At 51.2% G+C, this 25101-nt stretch overlaps 1 protein-coding gene and 1 non-coding gene across 5 annotated transcripts in view; both read right to left on the bottom strand.

The window, feature by feature from the left end:
- The window catches only part of GRIP2 (glutamate receptor interacting protein 2), a 114794-nt gene that overhangs the window by 33731 nt on the left and 55962 nt on the right, over positions 1 to 25101 (bottom strand). For 3 of the 4 annotated variants that reach the window (XM_007985320.3, XM_073009828.1, XM_007985315.3), the window contains exons 2-6: positions 3222 to 3302; positions 2808 to 2943; positions 1756 to 1901; positions 975 to 1061; positions 364 to 439 (exon numbers count right to left, since the gene is read on the bottom strand). In XM_007985320.3, coding sequence (XP_007983511.3) covers positions 364 to 439; positions 975 to 1061; positions 1756 to 1901; positions 2808 to 2943; positions 3222 to 3302 — 526 coding nt within the window. Of the gene's footprint in view, positions 1 to 363; positions 440 to 974; positions 1062 to 1755; positions 1902 to 2807; positions 2944 to 3221; positions 3303 to 17570; positions 17673 to 25101 lie in introns of those variants that run through there. The other variant, XM_007985316.3, reaches the window with a different exon arrangement.
- LOC119625963 (U6 spliceosomal RNA) lies at positions 8465 to 8571 on the bottom strand. The gene has a single exon (XR_005242176.1). It is a non-coding gene; the product is annotated as a U6 spliceosomal RNA (small nuclear RNA).

Genomic DNA, 25101 nt, shown 5'->3' with positions numbered 1-25101 from the left:
CAGCTACAGCAGTGACCAATCAGCGTGCCTCCAAATCTCTCATAGCAACTCTTAGGGACCATTCCATAGACGGGAAAACTAAGGAGCAGGAAAGGGAAGAACGACACCAAGGCTGCCCCTCTCCAAACACCCCAGCCCCTGAGACAGCAGGATGTTGGGGAAGAAAGGGGTTGAGGTTTCCTTCATTTGGGGTTACATCCCGGCTCCACCAGCAACTCCCTGAATCACACTAGGCAGGGAGTGCTCCCTCAGGGCCTCAGTCTCTTCATCTGGGGAACAGGCATGGTGACTCCGCTCCACGCTCTTTGCAGGGGAGTTGGGGCAGGTCAGTGCAGTGTGTGGATTTCTTCTGCCTCAGCTCACCTGTCAGCAGGGCCACCAGGCCGCACGTAGGTCAGGACAAGCGGGCGGGACTTGTGCCCATCTTCATGGGCACCTCCTGGACAGAATTTGACAAGAAGCAGGAATCATTCACCCACCCTTCCCATCCAGAGGCCCCCACACAGCCCCTGAGCAGGCCCCTTCAGTAAAACCTGTTTGAGGACCTTGTCCTTGCTATTCATGGACCCTCTTATGAGACACCAACAATAAATACGCCCTCCCAAGAGATGGTGCACGGGGTGGGTAACATGACCAAAGTCCTCTCTCTGTTCAATGGCTTGCCTCCCTTCTGTGACCTCACCTTATTTCCCCTTTTCCCTGATCTCTAGGAAGCTCCAAACTTTGTTCTCAATCTCTGTAGCAGCTTTCACCATCATTTTCCAGTACAACTGTCTCCTCTCACTCTCCCCAGCCAAGCATACTTCATTGCTTGGCAAATTTTCCCATTGAATACTTACCTTAACGGTCCTGTGTTCCTTAAAGTCAGAACTGAGATATGCATAAATTACATTCAAAGCAAAACAGTGCACACATGGAATTAGTATTAGCCTCTTTCTTGCTGCCCCAATCCCAAGGGCAATTCTTTCACTGACCTCTAAGGACAAAGCCAAAGCTATTGCCCTCCTTGTAGAGGGAGACGTCCACTGTCTTTGAAATGATCCTTGGGTTATTCTCAGGAGCTGGGGAGAAATGGAGGACTCCTTTGAGTCCCTCAGTTGCATCTTCAGGCCAGCAGATGTGCCCAAAGTTCATTCCAGGAGGACTGGGTGATCAGTCACAGAGATTACAGGGAGGATAAACCCTTGCCCATTTTACAGGTCGAGTAAGTGAGGCTTAGGGGGACCCTCTCCCCTAATCCCACTTAGCCCACCACTGACAGAGAGGAAAGGGCCTGCCCATGCTCACAGAGATGACGGCAGAACTCAGGCTTGAGTCCATGGCTGGTAGGCTCAGGCCAGGGTTGAATTCCAGACAGTTACTCAAACTTCATGACTTTAGACCAACTTTGAAAATCTCAAGCTAGGTGAAACCCTACACCACTGCTACTTAGTGCAGGGCAGTGGAGTGTGGGTGTGGTAGGCCAGGGAACAACTTATTCAGCTAATGCTTCCAAAACCTTCCCTGCTAAAGGAAAAGCATCTGGAAACTAAATATGTAAAATGACATTGGCTATAGAGTCCCACCGCCTCCTAGTGACAGCATACTGCGGTCGTGGGCACAGCCCCTAGGTGAGGTATGGATGCTTGTGGCCAGTCTCCAGGTTCCACCCACTCCATCTGGTACGATCCCCACCACCCAGGCCCTGGTGGGGAGGTAGCCGTGTCCACCCACGACCGAGGCAGTGGAGAAAGTTCCCCGTCCAAGGGCACCCACCGGGCGGGGGCAGCTCATACTCCACCTCCAGCACCACGCGCTCGCCCACATTCTTGAGCAGGGTGATGATCTCATCGTGGCGGAGCCTGGTCAGGTGGATCCCATTCACAGACCGAATATAGTCACCAACGTTCAGCAGATCACTCCTGGAGCAGGAAGGCCAGGGCACGCATGGTAATAGGTGTTGGCCCATGCAGTCCTGGCATTCACACCCACCCTCCTCTGGAATCTTTATGATCACTGGATCGTCATTTCACAAACGGGGACGCTGAGGCTCAAAGAGGTCAGACACTTGTCCAAGGTCACACAGCGAGTAAAAGAGTGCAGAGCCTGATGCCCAGATCCCAGGTTTTCCCTCTACACTGGTCTGCCTGCTTTTCCTTGTGCAGGGGTGTCTCAGATGAGCCTGCAGAGTGGCCAGATCATTACATCCTTTGCTATTCCCTAACGCTCCTCCTGGCTTTTTGCCACCAACCTTCCTTCTGTTCAATTGGACATTTATCTGCACCTGTCTTGTGCGAGGCCCAGGGATGCAGTGACTGAGAGGCTAACTCCCAGGCCTCCTGGTCCAAGGGAGCCACAGGGGCAAATGACAGGGGAAATCAGGACAATGTGTGCAGAAATGTGTATGTGGAGCTTCAGGAACAAAGCAGCACAGCTGCCTTGGCCTGGGGTCAGGGAGGGCTTCCTGGAGGCAGTGACCTCTGTGCTGAGTGTGGAGGGGTAAAGAGGAGTGTGCCAGAAGGATGCTGTGGGGAACAGGCTTTTGGACATAGAGGACTGCATATGCAAGGGCCTGGAGGGCAGATATGGCCTGGTGACTGTGGGGTGCTATGGCCAAGCTCCTGGTGTAAAAGAAAAGAGAAGCCAGGGTCTAGAATTACAGCCTCCATTGGAGGCCTTCCCTCTGCAGACACCAAGCTGATGGGTGCTCCTGGAAACAGCTGCTTGATTGCTTTGCATAAGGCCTTCAGTACATTTTCCACTGACCCTGGGGTCCCATCACTGCCTCTGCACCCATTTCCTGCTGCCATGCCAAGCCCACTTCTCACCTGGCCGCAAGTCCCCCAGGTCTCAGGTTGGAGACCCTGGGCTTTCCATCCTTGTCGGTGCCACCTGAGATAGTCAGGCCCAGCGTGCTGCCTTCCTTCTTGATCAACTCCACCACAGTAATCCCTCGGAACTCCTCTGCCGACAGATGGGGATGGGGGCTTGAGTGGGCAGCTGGGGCCACCCCAGGCCCCCAGCTCCAAGACAAGTGAGGCAAGCACCTGGTTAGTAGGGCACTCTGCTGCATAGACCTGGGTGATGATCATCTCCTTTTTACAGAGGAGAATCAGACAGGTTAACTGGCTGGTCTAAGGTCACAGAGCAAGTTAGTGGCAAAGCTGTTGCCATCTGACCCCCACCTAGGGCTCTCTGTGCCTTCAGGGCAGAAAAAGAGGGAATGAGGGAAGCCTCATTACCTGGAATGCTCTGTCTGCGGCATGCCAGGGAAACGTCGGCCCCTCCTGCGTCCTTGCTTCCTTTGGAGTAGGGCCCATCGTCTGCAGGGGAGAAAGAGGGAAAGACGAGTTCCACTTTCATTTCCATGCCTGCAGACCTCCTCTGCTTTAGTTATTTTCTACTCCATGGACGTGGCCTGTAAGATGGGTTCCCTCCTGCCACCAGCTCCACCCGATTCTCTGCTGGAGAATCATCACGGCTGCTCCTCCCAAAGAAAGCCTGGCCCCTGCTCTTGGGGCTGAATAACATTCTCTGAGCAGTACACTACATTGGGAGCTTCACAGCCATTCTATGGTTCACTGTCTCAACAACCCTGTGAATGGTGTTACCATGGATCAGATTATTCCACTGTACAGATAAGGAAGTTGAGGCTCAGAGAAGGCCAACTCATGCCCATCGTCACACAGCTGGAGAGCTGTGCAATCTGCATTAGAACCCAGTTCTGCTGACTCTACTACCCAGGGCTGTGCTTACATACCTGCTGGGACGGGGAGCTCTCTCACATGCAGGCACCGCAGCTCATGTGAGACAGCTCTGACAGAGAGGAAACTCAATCTTGGGTGGACTGGATTAATGCTTCCTCATGAGGACCGCACTTTACAGTTTACGAATCACATTCTCAAGTGTTCTAGGCAGCCTGAGATAAGTCTGTCCTCCTTCACTCTTAATTCGAGAAAGTGCTCCCTCGTGTTTCCTCAAATATTGTTTCCATCAGCTCTCTCTCTTTTGAAAAGCTTAATAGATGTACTTCAGGACTTCCCATTTTATTCTCCATGACCCACATCCACCCTTCTCTCATACTTTCCATGTCTTCTTTATCTCTCTAAGATACGTCTAATCTGCAATTAAATCTGTCTTTTTTGCTTCTTTTAAGTTAGTAGAAAATCTTTCATACATTTCAAACATATAGAAGGTAGGACAGTATGATGCAGAGATTCTCAAAATGTGGTCCCCAGGCCCACGGCACCGGGGAACTTGTCAGAAATGTAAATTCTTCGCTGGCCACAGTGGCTCATGCCTGTAATCTCAACACTTTGGGAGGCTGAGGCAGGTGGATCACTTGAACCCTGGGGTTCAAGACCAGCCTTGGCAACATAGTAAAACCCTATCGCTACAAAAAATGCAAAAATTGGCCGGGCATGGTGGTGCGTGCCTGCAGACCCAGCTACTCGGGAGGCTGAGGTGGGGCTATCACTTGAGTTTGGGAGGTCGAGACTACAGTGAGCTGTGATTGTGCCACTGCATTCCAGTGACAGAGTAAGACCCTCACTCTGTCTCAAAAAGAGAGAAAGACAGAGACAGAAGAGAGAGAGAGAGGGAGAGAAAGAAGGAAGGGAAGGGAAGGGAAGGGAAGGGAAGGGAAGGGAAGGGAAGGGAAGGGAAGGGAAGGCAAAGCAAGGCAAGGCAAGGCATTTCCTTTCCAAGGCATTGCCTTTCCTAGGCATTTAAAGTGTGTTAAAGCTACAGAAATTGGATTGTTTTTCAAATTTCATTTTCTAATTACTTGGAAAGGAAAGAAAGGAAAGAAAAGGAAGAAGGAAAGAAAAGGAAAGGAAAGGCAGAAAGGCAGAAAGGAAGAAGGAAAGGAAACGAAGAAGGAAAGGAAAGGAAGAAGGAAAGCAAGGGGAGGGGAGGGGAGAGGAGGGAGGGGAGGGAAGAGGGAGGGAAGGAGGAAGGAAAGGGAAGTAAGAAAGGAAAATTCTTGGCCCCAACTAGGACCTGAAAAAGCAAACACTCTGGGGGTGGGCTCCAGGAATCTGTAAGTGTGTGTATATTAGTATATTAGTCTAACTTATATTTTTCTCCACTTTTTAACATTTAGACTAGGGGACGGTGGCTCACATCCATAATCCCAGCACTATGGGAGGTCGAGGTGGGCGGATCACCTGAGGTCAGGAGTTCGAGACCAACCTGGCCAATATGGCAAAACCCCATCTCTACTGAAATTACAAAAATTAGCGGGGCATGGTGGCGGACGCCTGTAATCCCAGCTACTTGGGAGGCTGAGGCAGGCGAATCGCTTGAACCCGGGAGGTGGAGGTTGCAGTGAGCTGAGACTGCGCCACATCACTCCAGTTTGGGTGACAGAGTGAGACTTCATCTCAAAAAATAAAAAATAAAAATAAATAAAAATTTAAATATAGTAAAATTTACTCTTTGTGGTGAGCATGTTGATGCACTTTGGAAAATGTCTGCTGACCACCACCACAACCAAGTTTTAGAGCATTTCTATAAGCCCCCAAAATTCTCCCTTGATGTTCCACTGTAGTCAGTCCCTGAGCCATCCTTTGTTCCCCACAAGCACTTATCTGTTTTCAGTCTCTATCATTTTGTCTTCTCCAGAATGTCATGTAAGTGGAATCACTCAGTATGTACGCTTTTGAGTCTAGTTTCTTAAATTTAGCATAATCATTTGAGATTCAGCCATAGTGTCGTGTGTATCAGAAGCTTGCGTCTTGTTTTGTTTTGTTTTGTTTTGTTGAGACGGAGTCTCGCTCCGTCGCCCAGGCTGGAGTGCAGTGGCCGGATCTCAGCTCACTGCAAGCTCCGCCTCCCGGGTTTACGCCATTCTCCTGCCTCAGCCTCCCAAGTAGCTGGGACTACAGGCACCCGCCACCTCGCCTGGCTAGTTTTTTGTATTTTTTTTTAGTAGAGATGTGGTTTCACTGTGTTAGCCAGGATGGTCTCGATCTCCTGACCTTGTGATCCGCCCGTCTCGGCCTCCCAGAGTGCTGGGATTATAGGCTTGAGCCACCGCGCCCGGCCAAGTTTGTGTCTTTTTACGGACAATTTGGCTAGCATCGAATGGATGTACCAGTTGTTTAGCTATTGATCTGTTGAAAGACATTGCTATTGTTTCCAGTTTTTGGTGATTTTGAATAAAGCCTTAATAAACATTTGCATACAGGTTTTTGTTTGAACATAAGCTTCTGTTTCATCCAGGAATGGCATTGCTAGGTGGTATGGCAAGAATATGGTTAAATGTATAAGAAACTGCCAAACTGTTTCAAAGTAGCTGTGCCATTTTGCACCCAATCAACAATGTAAAAGAGTTTCAATCGCTCTGCATCCTCATCAGCACTTGGTAATATCAGTTAGGGTTTAAACAAAAAAATTTAGGCTGGGCACATTGGCTCATACCTGCAACCCCAAAACTTCGGGAGGCCAGGGTAGGAGGATCGCTTAAGCCCAGGAATTCAAGACTAGTCTGGGCAACACAGCAAAACCCTGTCTCCCAATTAAAAAAAAAAAAAAAAATTAGTCATGCTAATACATGTGCAGAGGTATCTTACTGTGATTTTAATTTGCGTTTGTCTAACGACTAATGAGGTTGGGCACTTTTTTTTAACTTGCCATTCATCTATATCTCCTTTGAGGAAGTGCCAAAGCTTTTGCCCATTTTTAAGTTGGGTTGTTTGTTTCCTTGTTACTGAGTTTTCATATATTCTGGATACAAATCCTTTGTCAGATGTAATAACGTGTGCTTCGAAAAGCCTTCTAGGTGACTGTGTCACACTAAAGTTTGAAAAACACTTGTATAATGAATTGGATTTACGTAATGGGTAGTTTTAACAATCATTAACACTTTGCCATATTTAGTCTATTTATTTTTATCTATGCTGAAATATTTTAAAACAAATCCTGGGCATAATGCAATTTCACCTTTAAGTATTTCAATATGCACTTCTAAATAGGAACCTATTTCTTATATAACAAAAGTACTATATCCCACCTTACAAAGTAATACCATAATTATTAGTCTAATACCCATTCCAAATTTTAATTCCAAAAGTACATTTATGGCTCTTGAAAGTTTTGATTATTTTGCTTATATATTTGTTCTGTTTTTATATTTTGTTCTTTTTCTGTTGCTTCTTATGTTTCTAATAATTTTAAATCTTTTGAACATTCATCTATTATTCTATTTTTCCATTATCTCAAACTCTTGAGAGGTATTTCTTTCGCCTGGGTGTCTGATGACTCTCCCTTACAGTAGACTGTTTCCTCGTGTGGTTGGTAATTGTTGGATTGTGAGCTCATCTTTAGTGGGGCTTCAACTGTGGGAATTCTATTCAGCCTGGTTGTAGGGCTCCAGAGTCCAGAGAGAATTTTCCATTCCTTCCCCTGGGGGCTTGCCAAGGTATCATTACCCTGATACCAATGATTATGGGTATTTACAACACTCGTTAGAATTTACAATACCCCCATGGTATTCTAAATACCGATCTTGGTCAAAGATTCCAGAACCATGGTGGTATTAAAAATTCTAACGTTCACCAGAAACAAGGGGCACATCTTAGATCACAAATCCTCAAAGGAGACCACTGGAGGCTGAGATGAGATAGATAAGCTTTTGTTTTAGCCCCCTGATAGATGGGTGAATATTTTCCAAGTCCCCTCTTTCACTGAGGGTAGATCTCTTCAAAGGTCCTGGCTTTATGCTGGGGTCTCAGTACCAACTTGGGAAAGTACAAGGTATCTTTTCCTGTAGCTCTGAGCCATTAAAACCCAAGCCTTCGGCTACCAGACCAGACGCACAAACATTCCCCCCATTCCTGCTGCTACCCCAGTAGAGAAGCCCCAGCATCACCTGCACTCATCCTGCTCGTTTTCCATTTCTCCTCATTTTTTAAGTGGAAATGCATTGAATTTATAGGCCCATTTGTGGAGAATTGATGTCTTTTTCTTTGGGAGACAATATTGAATCTTCCAGTCAATGATCACAGTATATTCCTCCATTTATTTTGTCTTTAATTTCTCCTAAAAACACTGTGTACTTGTATTACACAGTGTAAAAGTCTTACACCATTTTCATTAAATGTATTCCTAGGCATCTAAAGTGTGTTAAAGGTACGGAAAGTAGATTGTTTTTCAAATTTCATTTTCTAATTATTTGTTCCTGGTGTATAAATATACAGTTCATTTTATATTCTGAGCTTAAAAAATGTATTTTTAATTCTCGTGGGTATGTAGTAGGTGTATATATTTATGGGGTAGATGAGATATTTTGATACAGGTATGCACTGCATAATAATCACGTCAAAGTAAATGGGGTATCCATCACCTCAAGCATTTATCCTTTGTGTTACAAACCAATTAAACCCTTTTAGTTATTTTTAAATGTACAATTACATTATTATTGACTATCATCACCCTAGTGTGCTATAAAATACTAGGTCTTATTCATTCTATTTTTTTTTGTAAAAATATGGAACACTTCACAAATCTATGTGTCATTCTTGTATAGAGGCCATGCTAATCTTCTCTGTATCATTCCAATTTTAGTATCTGTGCTGCCTAAGCGAGCACATATTCTGAACTTTTAAATTCACGTATTAATTCTAAGTTTAGCCATACATTATTTTGGATTTTCTATATACATAATCATATCATCTGTGAAAATGACAGTTTGATTTCTTACTTTCTAAACTTTATGCCTTTCATTTTTCTTATTTGCCCTATTGGACTGGCCAGAACTTCCTTACAAAGTTGATGGGCTGATTACCCAGACCATCCTTATCTGCTTGATAGTCTCATTCACTTCATTTCTGATGCCCAAGGTTTTCCTTAATTTCCCGTGACTGTACCTGAGCATTTCAAAGGAGTTGGAAGCTGGAAGGTTGTCTGGTCACCTGCTGGGCCCCAGCCTCCCTGCAGCATCCCTCGTTTTGCACATACCTCATTTTGCGGGGCTCTGCCTGAGTTAAGGGCGGGGTTCGGCCTGATGGGATGTGTTCTGGTTTCTCCTCTATGTGCTGACAGACAGGGGAAGGAAACTCACAGATCCTGCAGCAGCCATGCCCTGTGCACACCACCACATTATCTCATTCCACCTCATTCACTTCTCACCGTGGTCTTGGGAGGAGGTAGGTGCTGCGATCACACCCATTTGACAGATGAGGAAACAGGCTCAGAAAAGGGAGGTCTTTGGCCAAAGCAGCGTCTACCAAGAGCTGGAACCAGACCCCAGGCCTGTTTGCGTATTCTACCCTGTGCTCGAGGCCCCATCGACTGGTTATTTTTTTCACATTCCTCATCTAGGTCTCCTTTCTCAGTACTGGGCTGACACGGGCAAGAGCAGGTGCCAAAAAGAGAAGGGACACACCATCAAGCTGGTGGGCTGCCTGTGCTGTCTCAGGGCTCAGCCCTCCCAGGCACCTTCTGCTCCTTCCTCAGGCCTTGCCTGAGCCAGCACATGCCCACGCCTGCCCTTAAAGAAGGGCTCTCCTGCCACCCCAACCTCTGCGGCTCCAGCTTAGCCTAGTGTTAGCAGAAGAGGCTCGGGGGTCAGTCAGGCCTGGGTACAGATCCTAGCTCTGCCATTCGCCAGCTGTGGGAACTTCGCTCTCCTCCTCCACCTCACACCCATGGAAAGTGAGACCTGACCCAGCGGCCCACGCGCCCTCCCATTCTCAGCAGCAGCGGGAGAAAGGAAGGGAGAAGGTTCAGTCTCCGCAGGTGGCAGAGCCACTTCCCCTACTCTGCTCCAGCCAGGCCTTTTTCATGAAGGGAGGGTCTGATTAGAGTTCAGCCAGGGTTGGCTGGGTCAGTTAGGGTATGAGTGGCCTGAGTCAAGGTCAGGACTCAGCCCGGGCCAGGGTGGGGGCTCAGCCAGAACCGGGAACAGGGCTCAGTCTACGGGAGGTTTCTCAGCCTTAGCACTATGGGTGTTTTTTTGCCAGATGACTCCTTGCGGTGGGGGCTTCTCTTCTGCATTGCAGGAAGCTGAGCAGCATCCCTGGCCTCTAACCACCAGATGCCAGGAGCATCTGTGACCAACAAAAATGACTCCAAACACTGCCAAATGTTCTCTAGGGGAACCATATCGCCCCCAATTGAGAACCATTGCTCTATAGTCAGGAGGGGACTCAACCTGGGTCAGGGGCGGGGCTCAACCTGCGTTAGGGTAGGGGCTCAACTTGGGTCTGGGGCAGGCTCAGCCTGAGTTAAGGGCGGGGCTCAGGCTGAGTTGAGGGCGGGGCTCAGCCTGAGTTAAGGGCGGGGCTCAGCCGGATTTAAGGGCTGGGCTCAGCCTGAGTTAAGGGCGAGGCTCAGCCTGAGTCAGACGTGGGGCTCAACCTGGTTCCTAGCCGGATCCTGCTGAGTTGAGGGCGGGGCTCAGCCTGGTTCCGGGCCGGATCCTGCTGAGATGAGGGCGGGGCTCAGCCTGAGTCAGTGTTGCTCCTCAACTTGGGCCTACGGAAACCTGAGAGCGTTCCCACCTGCAGCTGTAACCGCTGAGAAAGGTCCCAGTCGCCAACTACTGTGCTCCGCCAGACCAGGGCTGGGCTCTCTTTGCTTGCCAGCAGCTGATAAATAACAAATCAAATAGCAGTTAAGCCAGGAATCATTTCCAGGTCCCCTGGGGTTGGGTCCTCAGCAGCTCCGCTCATCCCCCTTCCACCTATAGTTCACATCAGCCGCCAAGAATTCAGGCAACACCCCATTAAGTATAATGCCTCCCATTATGGTTTCCTAATACGCACTTCATTTGGATTCAACAAGATGTTTCTGAGCTAATAAAATCAAAAAGACTGGGTTCTATCAACTGTGTGACAGTGAACGTCTCTGGTATTTCATGAGGGCAATTCTGGAATTAAAATATGTCTTATCCTGTGCAGATTAGATTCTGTCCCTGGAAAATCCCTCTCTCTCTCCAGCTGTCTTGGGAAGACCAGAGATAAGCTTGCTAGCTCCAGGTTTATGAATCCTAAGAGGAAAGTGGGGGAGAGAGAAGGATTATCTCTTAAGGAAAGGATAAGGAAGCCAAAGTCCAAGTTCACCAAATTCAGAGCAGTGGAATCCCAGAGTGGATGTGGAGCTGTGAGCTCTAATTGTAAAAACAAGTCGGAAATTCAGACGGAGGAACAATGGCACCCCAAAAGCTGGATGCTGAAGCACAGGGTGCCCAATGTTGGTTGGCGAAGGGGAGGACCCATGCCCTGGGTCTCTGTGGTGCCCTCCAAGTTTGTCTCTGACACTGCCTCTCTTCCCTCTCCTCAGCCCAATATTCAGATTTTGCTCCAGTGCACTACCAGGTGCCAAACTGGATTACAATGACACCTTAGGGACAGCAGAGGTGCAAGAGTCTGCTGGTCTCGACACTCAGTGGCCGCAACTCCCTTCCTGCTACAATTTTTGGCTGGTTTGGGGTTCAGGCTGTGAGCCATCTCTTTTCCCAGCTGTCAGAGACTTGACTGTGTGCTGCAAAACAAATCATACTACTGTGCGCAAAGAGTCAGTGGACAGCAGGCGAGGCCTCGAGAGACTTCCCTAGGGAATGCATGTGCATCTCAGGGTGTGCCCTTGGTGGCCTCTTGTGGAAGTCAAGAAGTCATTCTTGATAGGCAAGTTGCCAGATAAGAGGCTTCTGAGCAGCCAAGATCGCCTGGCGTAGTCAGAAAGGTGCCCGGAAGGAATGCTGCAGTGATTGCTGATGCCTGTTCAGAGGGGACCTAGGGTTTCCCTTTCACGAACATCCTCAGATGGTGGGGAACTGAGGCAGCATCCAAACCAAGAATCAACATAGGGTTAGAATTACCAATTGGTTGTGTGACTCGAGCCGCCATTTCCCCCTCTGTAAAATGGGGGTGTCTCTCCCATGGCTGACTCCAGCTGGCCAGAGCTTGAGAAGTTGAGGGGATTACTTTATTTATAGAAAACCCCTTGGGGGTTCAGACCCTAGGCCCCCTCCTCAGAGAACATGCTTGCTCTCCCACTCTCTCTTTTTTGTTCCAGGACCTGGTAATTACATGCTTAGAGATGAAGGCTTTTCAAAAACATCTTTCCCACCAATTTTCAGCTGGAAACGTGCATAAAAAACAGAGATATTTTTATCCATGTTTTTCTTTTCCCAGTCTCCTCCTTCCAGCAATGGGCAATTATGAGCTTTTGCCTTCAGTCAATCGTCCTGTAGGAACTCGCTTCGGAGGAAAATTCATTTCCGCAGTGGTGCCAGCCAGTCCCAGCAAATGTGGGGTGTGCAAGTCAGGGGAGGAGGAACAGAGGGAGAAACGTGCTTGGAGCTCAGACCTGTGCACCTGGTACTCAGGCCCACGCTACAGCCAGGGTGGGTGGGTGGGCGGGCTTTTATTTATTTTATTTCTCTTGAAATCATGGCTAATTTGCCTTCATTATCTCCCTCTCTCTGGGGCCGCAGGGGACTATTGAGCTTTGACAAAGGAAAAAGGAAGTCAACTCCTTGCCAGGCTGCCTTCGCCAGGGTCCTGCCTAAGTGGGGTGGCTGGAAAGAAGCACGGGGGAGTGGGCGGGACTATAAAGTCAGCCGGCTTTGACTGCTGCCCTGTTCTGCGAGCATCCTGGAGGGAGGACACAGCACCTGAAAAGGGACCACTGAGAAAACAAAGGCCCAGAGGCTCCACCTGGGGCAAACAGGGCATGGTCTGCAGGGACAGTGGGCTGTCAGCCAGGACCACGCCAGCGCACAGGGACCCTGGGTGCCGAAGAGGACATGGGCGCTAAGCACTCCACCAAGTGACGGTCCAGCCTCGCCCCACTGTGGAAGGGATTGTTGATATGGTGGGAAGGGAGGCATGGGCTTTGGAGTCAGTCCAACTTGGGACTTTGATTCTAAATCGGCTGCCAACTGGCTAACGGATCTCGGACAAGTCACTTCTCTCAGAGCCTCAGACTTCTCCTCTGCAAAATGGGGGTACTGGTGCCCACCCATGGGTTGCTGGGAGGAACTGTGCACAGAAACCATAGAACATGGCAGTTCCCTTCCTGCCTGCTTCCCTCACCTTGTTAAAAGGTTTTCCTAGATCAATCATGACGACAGCTCCTAGTGATTAAGTGCCGGTTTCTGTGCTTCCTAAGCATGATCTCATGTAATCCTCACCACCTTTGAGGTGGTATAATCATGATTCTCATTTTACAGGTGAGGAAACTGAGGCACAGAGCGGTTAAGTGATATCCCATGATAAAGGGCAGGGCCAGGGTTTGAACCCAGGCCTATTGAGGCACAGAGAGGTCAAGGGAACTGTTCAGGGGCACAGAGCTTCTAAGTGGCAGAGCCAGGATTGAAGCCCAGGCCTTCTGGCTTCCTAAGGGGTCTGACCCTACCCTCTGGGCGCCTTCCTGCCTACTCCCCCATCCATGCAGGCCTGGAAGGTGCTGTGATGCCTGCAGCCCTAGGGATGTTCAGCTCCAGACAGAGCCCCAGCTCCTTTGGGCATTCCTCCCTGGCCACTGAGGGCTGGAACAGGCCAAGGGCTGGATGGAGATGCCTCAAAGCCAGTTACAGGCTGACCTCTGAATGACAGTGCCAATCCCCATGGCTGACAAGCCGCCCAGGAAGCCCAGCTTCCATGGGGAGAGCAGCATAGAAAGATCAGATAAGCTCGGCAGAAGCACGTTTTTAAGGGAGACAAAAAGAAATGCATCAATAGATTTAAAAATTTGAAGCCTCATTCATTTGTTGCCAAGGATTGCAAGGAAAAAAACCAGAACTTTAATAAGTAGCACCCAGTGTTGGGCCCTTCCCTGGGCCAGGCCTGCTCTAAGCACTTTATGGATGCTAAGTCAGTTAATTGTCCTAAGAACCACAGGAGGGAGGCTCACCCATTGTCCCCAGTTTACAGATAGGGAGCCTGAGGCCCAGAGAAGCCACTGAGTTGGTGAGCTACAGAGGCACCTGGAACCCAGGGCTCCCTGACCTCACAACAGACCATGTCCTGAACCCTCAGCTCTGCTCTTTCCCTCCAAACAGGAGGGCAACAGACCTCAAATGAGAAGCATCAGGGCACTGGGAAGGTGACAGCTCCAGTACCCCAAGAGCCCCTGAGTTAGGGTTCAGGCACTCACAGGCTGGGTGCATCAGGGCTAGCAGGACCCATGGCATCACCTGGAGAGGCCGCCACCCCCACAATCCTCCTCCACACAGGGGACTTCACCTCCTGATGCTCGCCCTGGCCGGCTCCACTCCAGCACACTGTGCATTTTCTCACTTAATCCTTATAACCACACTGCCACTTGGGCACTGTTATTCTCCCCATTTTACAGCTGGGAAAACTGAGGCACGGAGATGCCAAGTGACTTGTTCCTGGTTACACAGCCAGAAGTGACAAAGCTGAGATTTGACCCGATGGGCTCACCCCACCTTGGCAACTGCACTATAAATGAAGGTGAAGCCTTCCTGGCCTGGGCACATCTGTCCTTTCCACCCGAGGCCCACCAGACTCACACCCCCCTAGGGCCTTTGCACCGGCTGTTCCCTCTGCCCACAAAACTCTTCCCCAGACATCCACAAAACTCCTCTCTCAGCTCCTTCAAGAACTTGTAGAAATGTCACCTCCTCAAGGAGGCCTTCCCTATCCTCCTGTTTGAAGTTACACATGCACCCTGTACCTCCACACCTCCTCTCCGCTCCCCCCGTGCTTCGTGTTCCTCTGGGCAATCAACAGCATCTAACTATGACTGTTTCTACTTGGATGTCAGCTCCAGGGGGCTGGGCTTCTGTCTGTCCGCTCACTGCTGCATGCAGCACAGACAGTATTGTCTGGCATGTAGTACGTGCTCAGCAAATATTTTTAAAATTCAATTCCCATTTACAGATTAGGAGAATGAGAATCAAAGAGGTGGAATGAGTTTCTCAAGGTCAGAGACTAGGAAGAGACAGAGCTAGGATGCAAACTCAGGCGAAGGATTGCCCCATGGCCACCACCCCTGCTGTGGAGTAGGAGGCCAGGCCTGCCCGAGGAGTCTCAGAGCCAAGGGGTAGGCCTGGTGAGGACCCCTCAGAGGACTGGGCAGCCCAGGGCACAGCAGACGGACCTTCACACATGCACACCCACACCCACTGAGACTTCCCTGCCCCCAGCATGGCAGCAAGCGCCCGCTCAGACCTAGCAGGCCCGGAACAAACATGTCTTTGTGGCTGCGGAGTCAGAGCAGGCCTCCCGTCCTTGAGGCAGGAGCGTGAACATGGAGAGGGACTTCCTGCCAAAATCTGTGTTCAGGCCTACTGTGTGCCCCAGCCCTAGCCAACTGAGTTAGGTCACGATCCCTTCCTGCCAGAGCTCTGGGGTTAGTGACAGGAAAACAAGACTCCCTGGAGTGAGACTGGACATGCCCAGGGTGTGGGGCCTGAGAAGGGACCCACCCAGAGTCCATCAGGAGCAGAGAAAGGACACAGGGCTGCCTGGTCCACAGAGCCCAGCTCCAATCCTGACGCTCACTGAGGCACACTGCCAGTGGGCCGACTTCTCAGGGCTGCAGTCTTCTCTGTCAAATGTGGAGGTGTATGGAGTGGCCACCTGTTGGCTGCCCTCACCAGCTCCAGGGGAGGCCACATGATCAGGCCTGGCCAATCAGAGGCTCAGTGATCCGTCAGAGGTGGGCGTGTGATACAAGTTGGACCAATGAGAGCCGTTTCTGGGGCATTTGCTGGAACTACTGGAAATAGGCTCTCTTTCCTTAGGGATGGCTGAGCTGGTTGACCTTAAGTTTGAAGGTGCCAGGAACCCTCAAGGAAAGGAAACAGTCTGCCTGGAAATGAAGCTCACTGAAGTGAAGCAGAGCAAGCTACGAAGAGACCCAGAGTCCTCATGATGTTAATTCGGCATCTGGATCCCACTGTGCCTGAAGCTCCATCTTTACACTTTTTGAAAGAAGAGCCTTGGTGCTGATGCAAACTGAAGCAAGTATGATCATGAGGTTCTGTGATCGGGGGAGGAGACCTAGGATGGGGGCCACAGTGGTGAGGGTAAAGGTCAAGTAAGTCATCAGAGAGAGAAAATGTCAGAGAGATCAGGAAGGGCCTTGAATGCCAGGCTCAGAAGCTGAGCAGATTTGAGTTTTGGCAAGCTTCCTCCCATGGCAGCAAAGGTGTGGAGGCCAGGAGGCCAGGGAGGAGACTGGGCAAAGGCCCAGGTAGTTGATGCTGAGCCTGGGCCAAGGTGGAGGTCATAGGCCCATGAGGAGGGGGAGACACCTCCCTGGCAGTGCCCCAGGTAAGGTCTCCAGGGCACTGCTGCCTTTGTGGCCCTGACCACAGCAGACCAAGGTGACCCCACTCACCTGGGACTTGGGTTGAAAGATCAGATGTGCCCAGGCCAAGAAGGCAGAGCCTCCGTTTACAGTGCAGTTGCCAAGGAGGGGTGGGCCCATCGGGTCAAATCCCAGCTTTGTCACTTCTGGCTATATAACCTTGAACAAGTCACTTAGCATCTCTCTGCCTCAGTTTTCCCAACTGTAAAATGGGGAGAATAACAGTACCCAAGTGGCAGTGTGGTTATGAGGATTAAATGAGAAAATGCACAGAAAGCTTAGAACAGAGCCTGGCCCAGAGGAAGCTCTCAACAACAGCCAGCTATTATGATTATTAGTGTTATTTTTTCTGGGTTGCTAAGGCTAGGTCCAGAGGTGACCTGGCTCTGCTCCTTGCCATGGGAAGGGAGGTGGGAATCCAAGTCCACTGGGCCCTCAGAAGCAGGGTTGGGGGCTCTGCTGTAAAAGTCATCTGGGTGTCAATCCCAGCTTGGCCACTGCCCTCCCTGAGCCTTGGTTTCCTCCTCTGTCCACTGGGACCACAGTCCCTGCCCTTGGAGCTGTTGTGCAAAGATATTTAAGAACGTGGGAAGAAACCAGTGAGGCAACCCCAGGGCAGTGAATGCAGTACGTTCTGGTCCGGGCTGCAAGCTCCCTCTTTGGGGGAATAAGGTGAGCCCAGGCTGAGGCTGGAGAGACAGATGGAAAAATCATGTCTGCCCCTCTCTGGGTCCCAGCCTCAGCACACCCAGGAATGTGGCAGCTGTAATCCCCCATCCAACACATTCCCAGAGTCCCAGGGTCTCACCAGCCAGACCCCCAAGCCAGAGTTTCTTCTTCTGCTGAGGTCCAGCCTCCTGTCCACCTGTGCTGGCACAGGAACTCCTCACCACCACCTTGTCTGTGGGCCTTGGGCTCTCACCCCTCTGGGTCAGACACTCACTCCCACCAGGCAGCTGTGCAGATCCTGAGATTGGGCAAAAGGCTTTGCTCACACCCGGATGGGACCAGCCTTCCTCCTACAGGGCTGAGCGCTGCCCTCAGAACCTTGAGACCCTCCTGTTCTGCCTGCCTGTGCCGGACAGCCCTGGGGGAGGCTGAGCTATCCTACTGCAGGACAGTGGCCAGGGCCAGACAGACAGCCCTAGCAAGTGTCCTGCCCCACCCTCCCCAAGCCCTGGGTTTCCAGGGAGTGGCAGTCCTGGGTCTTAGCCATCCAGTCCCCTCTCTCTAGGCAGCAGCTCCAGAGGGACCTATGTGTTCAGCCCCATCACTCTGCCCACAGACCCCCCATTACATACCCGCCTCTCCAGGGGTCTCCCGGCTGAGCCCACACAGCATGTTCGCTATTGTCTCCCCTGCTGCCCACCAACTCCCTCGGGAGCCACGCTGCTCGGCCCTCCCTTCCCTCCCCAGGGAGGGGCTGTGGGAGGGAAGCTCACAGCTCCCACTGGCTGGGCACCGAGTCCACCCACTGCAGCGGGCGGCTCTCTGCTTAAAGGGGACATGGCTGTTGTCAAGGCTCGCTCCAGGACAGGGTCCAACACGCCCCACCCCTGCAGCCTGGGTCTGGACAGGGCGTCTTTGAAGGTGGCATGCCTGGGGCTTCCTCCAGGGCTCTCAGGCAGAGAGAGAGCCTGCTCCTAACTTGCCCTGGGATTTTGGCAAACGACTGCCCCCCCAGGCATCAGTTTTTTCATCTGGAGACAGGGAACAGTGCTTTCCAAACTTTTTTTCTTTTTTTCTACGTAGCAGATTCGAAGAGAATTTGCACAGAACCCCCGGACATAAGCTAGATGAAGCACAGACTCTTTGACTGCATGAACAATGCCAGGGCATCTCTGCAGTTCTCAGCTTAGAAACCGTTGAGCTCAGAGACCCTCCAGGGCCCTCCCACCAATGTTCCAGCTACCTCTCCTAGGTCTCAGTTTTCTCTTGGGTAAGATGAACCCAGTAGCCTGCCATATGGAGTGGCCACCCAGCTTTTTGTGATGACCAAGTGAGCTGGGTGGAGGATCTGCCCGCCTCTGGGCTTGATAGGCAGGGCCAGCTGGTCACAGGCTCCGGCCACACCTGGCAGGCTCTGCCCCCTCCCAGACTCAGCTGGGCCTTAGCCTTGCACACTCCTGGGATTCCTCCACGTTGGTTCAGGACTGACCAGGCTGATCCTAATGGACACCTGAAGCTCCTCCTCTACCTGTCTGTGAGAAGGGGTGGCAGGCTGCACCCAATTTCCCCTGCTCTCCATCCCACCGGTGTGTGCTGGCACCAACTGAGGGTCAGGCACCAAGAAGGGTGGGGTGATGGTGACACAGGACACTGAATGGTGGGTGTCAACAACCTGTACAACTGCACAGTGCATTTGGCAACAGAGAACCAGACAGACAAGGCCTGGCTCCCATGGAGTTCCTGGCCACATGGGAACACACGAGCCTCATATTTCTTCATGTGTCCTGAAGCTAGTGGGAGAGGGCTGCCCAGTAGTTAGGGACCTGAGGCTTCTTGTGGGCTCCCTCCAGAACAGTGACCCAGCATGGAATTTAGCCACAATTCCTGGGCCACCCCACACTGGCTCCTGCCAGTCCAACACTAGTGGCACCTTTAGAATAATCCAGGTTCTAAATCTGGGGCGGGGCTACTTGTGCCTTTGTATCTGCAAACTCAAGACCCTACCCTGTCGCCCACTTCCCATGGTGCCTTCCTCTTTGGGCAACTTGAGATCTGTTTCTAGGGGAAGGGTCCAGGTGCCAAGAAAGTTTCCCTTGACCAGCAGTGATGCCAAGGTCTCCGCCACAGTGGGGGTAGTGAGGTCAGGTTGCAGAGGGAAGACCTGAATTTAGTGGACATTTGCTGGATGACTGAAATCATGCAGGGAAGTGGGTACACACACTCAATGTGGTCACTGGTACCCTGGCAGTGGTCAGAGAGAGGCTCGCCATGAAGACCCTGACCTTCACCAGGGCACAGAGGCCACTTTGGAGCAGTCTTAGCTTCAACCAGGCAGGAAAGGGTGCATGTGAACTGCTCTAACAGACCCTCACCCCACTCGCCTCCATTCCCTCCATCTATAGCCTCTTCAGTCAGGGAGGACAGGCACGTGGCACCCAGGCCATTGGAGTTAGATCTGCCCCTTCTTTCTCCCTCTTTCTTCCTCTTTCTCTCTCTCTCTCTCTCTTTTTATTTTTCGAGACAGCGTCTTACTCTGTCACCTGGGCTGGAGTGCAGTGGTACAATCTCCACTCACTGCAACACACTGGCTGGGCTCAGATGATCCTCCCACTTCAGCCTCCCTAGTAGCTGGGACTACAGGCAGGTGCCATCATGCCTGGCTAAGTTTTACATTTTTTGTAGTGATGAGGTTTTCGCCATGTTGCCCAGGCTGGTCTCAAACTCCTGTATCTGCTCCTTCTCAAAAAAAAAAAAAATTTTCTCCCCATACAGATGCATTTAAATGAGTGATTAAAATTGGTGATTGGAAGCCTTGCCACGTTTCTCTGCTCCTTCTCTTAAAAAAAAAGTTGCTCTCCATACAGATGTATTTAAATGAGTGATTAAGATTGGCAATTGGAAGCCTTGCCAAGTTTCTGGCTCTCTCACTGCTCCTTTGGAATTTACTTTTGTGGACCCCCAAGCTCCTGGAAAGGTCGTGCCATGGATTATGGGAGAGCTTCTGTGTGGCGTTTCTCTGAATGCCTGCCATGCTATGCACTGTAGGACCAAGACAAGGAGGCAGATGGGAAACAGCATCTCCCCTTTGCCCTCTGTCCTCGACGACCTACTGAGCACGTTTTCATGTGATTTTATCCAAGTGCATGTTCAGAAGCAATTATTGGTCCATTTTGGAACAAGACAGAATTTAAATAAATAACTTGGCACAGAGAGGTTAAGCAACTTGCCCAAGGTCACCCAGCTGGTAAGGATGGAGCCAAGTTTCACACTCAGGAGGCCTGGCCCCAGCACTGCTATTCTTAATGGCACTGCTATGGGTTTTAGGATTTCAGGAATTTGTAAAAGCATCTGGGAGTGCAGAGGAAGAGGAATTAGCTCTGTCTGAGAGTCCACTGAGAAGGGTTTTTTTGAACTGACTTTGAAGGATGGGAAGGAGTTTGTCGATGAAGGAAAAAGCCATTGCACGTGTGTGAGTCCATGGCCGAAAGAAGGAAACAGAGATAGGGCCAGACCAGGGGTGGTCTCGCTCCTCCAAGTGCGGTCTGAGGACCAGCAGCATCTGCATCACCCGGAGCTTGTCAGATACGCAGATACTCAGGCCCCACCCAGGCCTGCCAAATCAAAAGCTGCAGATTAAGAGGGTCCTCAGGTGATGCATATGAAGTTTGAGAAGCACTGTATTAAGGAGTTTGTCTTTCATCCTGCAGGAAATGGAGAGCTAAGGATGGCTTTAGTGCAGCGGGGCGAGACAGCTTTGTAAGAATCTCATACATGGAGTGCAGGCTGAGAGTAGGTGAGAGAAGGATTTCCGTCTGGGAGGCAGCCTAGGAATGAGCAGCAAGGGCTCCTTCTAGGACATGAGAGGAGGTAAAGCTGCTGCTTGATCACCCTCCAAAGACAATCCTTTTTGACCAGTGCTGCCAACTTCAGGGAAGCAGAGGAAAAGGGGAACAGATTGCCTGGGCATGCAAGGTGGCTGGAAGCCAGGCCTGCCAAGCACCCAGGCCACCAGGGGCTCCTGAGGACAGCATCTGACTGCTTCATGTTTCAAATGCTGTGGGTGACACGTGAGGGGGACTGAGCAGCCCAGGGGAGATGGCAGGGCCACTGAGCTGGCAGGTAGCCCCTCTTTGGTCAGGAGGGGCCTGATACGTCCATGTCCCCAGGTTTGTAAGACAATTGGAAGATGGATTCCTGTGTGATCGGGGCACTTGTCTAAACCTCTCTGGACCTCAGTTTTCTTGGCTGTAGAATGAGAATAATGAAAACACCTGCCCCCTAGGGTTGGGAAGACCACGTATTAATGAAACAGGAAGCGTTCATCTACTCACTTGCCTGCCAAGAGTCTCAAACTAACGCCGCCAAACAGGCCAGAAACAGAATTTCAAGGGAGCTAAGCACACAGGTCAGAAGTGCCCAGGTTCGAATCCCAGCTCCACCACCCACAAGCTGTGTGACCCTGGGCAAGTCACATCTGTCTGAGATTCACCTTGCCCCTGTGAGGAGTGAGGGTCAGAGAGCTTGGAAGCGTTTTGCAAACTCACGGTCACCATATGCTCTTCCCAACGGAGGCCCAGGCCTGCAGGGCCCTCACATGGCCTCTCAGTGGGGCACCACTGGCACTAGAGTTGGGGCATTCTGCTGCGTGGGGCTGCCTCTCACCCTGCGGGTTCCTAGCATCCCTAGCCCCTCCCACCCAGAGGCTAGTGGCCACTGTGGTTGAGAACCAAGCTCATGCTGCACAGGTGGGAAAACTGAGACCCAGAGAGGGCCTTGTCAGGGGTGCCCCACCAGCACAGCGACGGCCTGGACCCAGGCCTCTGTCCTTCATCTCAGACTCCAGGGCTGAGTCTGTCATAACACAGGCGAGCCTTGTCCTGAGTCCACCAGGGGCCCTGAGTGACAGCCGGAAATGAAGTCTGGGTGAGAGGGAGGCAGCGATGGCAATTCAAGGACAAGAGAGATAAATCTTTATTGCTCTGGGCTGTCAGTTGCTTCTTCCTCCCACCCTCCTCCCTCCACCCCAGGGGTCGGGCCGGGACAATTGCTCCCTCCCTGCCTGGTCCTCTCAGAACCTGCATCTTCTTGTTAAACATTTCAGCCAGGTAGGCATTATTGTACCCATTTTATAGATGGGGAAACTGAGGCTCAGTCTGGGATTCCACCAGCCACAGGAGAGAGGCACTAGGTGATCCCCTCTTAGGGGGTGCTGTTTGGTCTTGTCCCCACTCTGTCTAAGGTATCCCACATCTCCCCAGCCCCCATGGCCCCTCACCTGACTTCAGAGAAGGCTAGAAGGAGCTTCAGGGGTAGTGCCACCCAGTGGGCTGCCTGAAGCTGTGGGCCTCAGACCCACACAGCCTGCCAGCCTACAGGAAAACACGCAAGGCCACAGGCCAAGGAGGCTCTGACAGCCGCAAGAGCAAAGCATGGCAGCCGTGTGGACAGACCCAGGAGAGGGGGTTTCCAGAATGTTGAGAAGAGCCACCGTCAACATAATTGGAACAGAGACTCAATGCACCAGGCCTTGTGACCAGCATTTTGCACACATTTTCTCATTTCATCCCAGGAACATCTCCACTTCAGAGATGAGGAAGCCAGGGCCCAGAAAGGTGAAGTCACTTGCCCTTAGGCAAAATATCAGGGGGAGCCAGGGTTTGAACCGAGGCCTGCCTGATGGCATCCCCACCCAGTGGCTCTGAGAAATGCACACACCGAACCACTCTCCACAGCCCAGGCATGTGAACAGAGTCACGAAGCCCAGGGCAGCCAGCCAGATACAAACACAGGTTCAGAGGAGCTGGGAACCCCTGACTGGGCAGGGTCAAGTCACCAGCAGGCCAGGGGCCTGGCCACGGATGGGACAGCTCCCAGGGGCTCCCTCTTGGGTTCCATGCTTCCCTTGACACCCACAATAGCTTCCCTCCTGGAGGAGAGGACATGGGAGTACAACTGTACCGTGGGCCTCTCTGAGCCTCGGGTTTCTCCTCTAAAATGTGGATGATGAAGTTGTCTGTACTTACAAGGTCTTTGCTGAGAAGCTCAGTGAATGAGCAAAACACCTAAAAACTATAGCATGTGGGCACAGGGAGATGGCCAGCATGATCATGGCCCTGCCGTGTCTCTCTGGTCACTCATTCGCTCAGAGAATATCTACTAAGCACCTACTACTTTCCAGAGGTCAGCTGGGCCAGAGGTTTCAGCAGTGAACAGAGCAAGCAGACCCTCCCTTCTTAGAGCTTCTGGTCTAGGGAGGACCAGAGATCCAGCAAGAAAAACAGACAGACAGAAGGCATTTGAGATGGTCCTGAGAGCTGTGACAGACATAGTCACGATGTTGGCACAGAGAATACAAGGCAGGTGGTCAGGGAGAGCCTCTCAGAGTAGGCGACTTTTAAGTTGAGCCCCAGGTCTCCTTCACCAGCATCTTCACACCCCATAGGGACCCGTGGGTTGGGTCGAGGGAGGGGACTGCTCTGCAGTAACTGCCTGGAGCTGGATGAGAAGGCACAAAGGGAGGAGGAAGTTCCAGGTAGGCCGACCAAGCCTGGGTGCCAGGAGCAGCTGAGGGGCAGGTGCAGCTGAGGCACAGAGACAAGGTCAGCAGGGGCCAGGGGGAGGAGTTGGGATTCATTGAGTGTGAGGGAAGGGTTTTTGGCAGGGTCGTGGTGTGACCTAACTTCTGTTTTGCAATGGCAACTACAGGGAGTGGGCTGCAAGGGTCAGGATGGCACAGGGCGAGGGGTCTGGGGGAGGAAATGGGCCAGGCACTTCAGAGGCAGGAGATCTGGAATCCAGGTCCCTTCTGCTCTGAGCCTCATTTCCTCTTCAGTTAAGCATCAAAGCTCCTCTAATGACAGCCAACAGGGCACGTCTGAGGAACTGCCAGGTGGAAGCGGTCAGAAAGCATGGAGTCAGGATGTATCTTGATGCAAAACAGGAAGAAAAAGAAAAATGGGCACCAGCTATAAACTGGCGAGGCACAGAGCGTGGAGGGCAAACAGCCCCAAGTTCATGCAGAGGTGTCCCAGCTAACTGTCACCAGAGAGGTGAAAACAGAAACAGCGAGCTCTCACTTGACTCTCCTCAAAATGGCAAATGCTAGAAATGCAGACAAAACCAAGTGCTGGTGAAGATGTGGGGAGACGGAGATGGAAAGTCACAGCACTGCTGGTGGGGGGTAAACTGAGGCAGCCACCGTGGCAGCACCTGGCAGTGTTAGGAGAAATTCCATGTCTGGCCACCTGTGTCCCAGCATCCTCACTCCTGAAGTTATTGCAGAGTAATTCTACCCCCTACCCAGGTCCCTAAGGGGCGTGAACTCTTGAGAATGTTGGTAAAGGTGACCTGGGACTCTATCCTAGGGTAGGGGACAGTTAACGTGGTGACTGCACACTGTGGAGTGTGACACAGCAGTTAGAAGTGCAGCCGCATGAATGGATCTTAGAAAACCTGGTGTCACATTAAAGAAAGCAAGGAGGGGAGAAAGGGAGGCAGGAAAGATGGAAAGGAAGGAAAGAAGAGAGACAGATGAGATCTACCCTGTGGTATCAGTTATGTATTGAAATGTGGTGTCATTATGTATCGAAAGCAGACACATAAAGCACTAGCTATGCTGCAAGGGCACACACAGACTTAAATACCTATTTCACCTATTTCAAGTGCAAGTTTAGAGGGAAGTAATTTGGGGTGGCGATAGGGCATGAGGGAGAGGAAATAAGATAATACAGAGCCAGATCCGGCACTGGGATGGCCCAGAACAATGTGTGCTTTGAACTGAGAAATTTAGCTCGACCTTTGGAACTTGGAGTTCAAAAATTAAAAATAAATCGGTGCCTCAGATGGCATGTTAGAAGTTGAAACTCTCTCCTGAGGATGCTGCTGGAAGAGTTTGGAGGGAGAGAGGGATAGGGTCAGCGAAGTGTCTTAGAAAACTGACTTGAATGGGTGCTCAAAATGCTCCTGGGTGAGGGGTTGGGCCTTGCTGTCTGTCCACCCTCCCCATCCTCCTCCCCTCAGGGGCTACTCTGTCTGTCCACTTGCCCTCTCTCTGCCTTCCTAACAGAAAGCAAAACATGGAAATAAATGGACAAAGCTATTGGGGCTCAGGTCCAGGAAAAAGCGGCATTAAGCATCTAATCTCAGGATGGCAGTGGCCCCTCC

This window comes from Chlorocebus sabaeus, chromosome 22 (assembly GCF_047675955.1).
Source record: "Chlorocebus sabaeus isolate Y175 chromosome 22, mChlSab1.0.hap1, whole genome shotgun sequence".
Taxonomy (NCBI): domain Eukaryota; kingdom Metazoa; phylum Chordata; class Mammalia; order Primates; family Cercopithecidae; genus Chlorocebus; species Chlorocebus sabaeus.
Note: the sequence above shows the minus strand (reverse complement) of the source record. Positions and strands in the feature narration are given on the sequence as shown.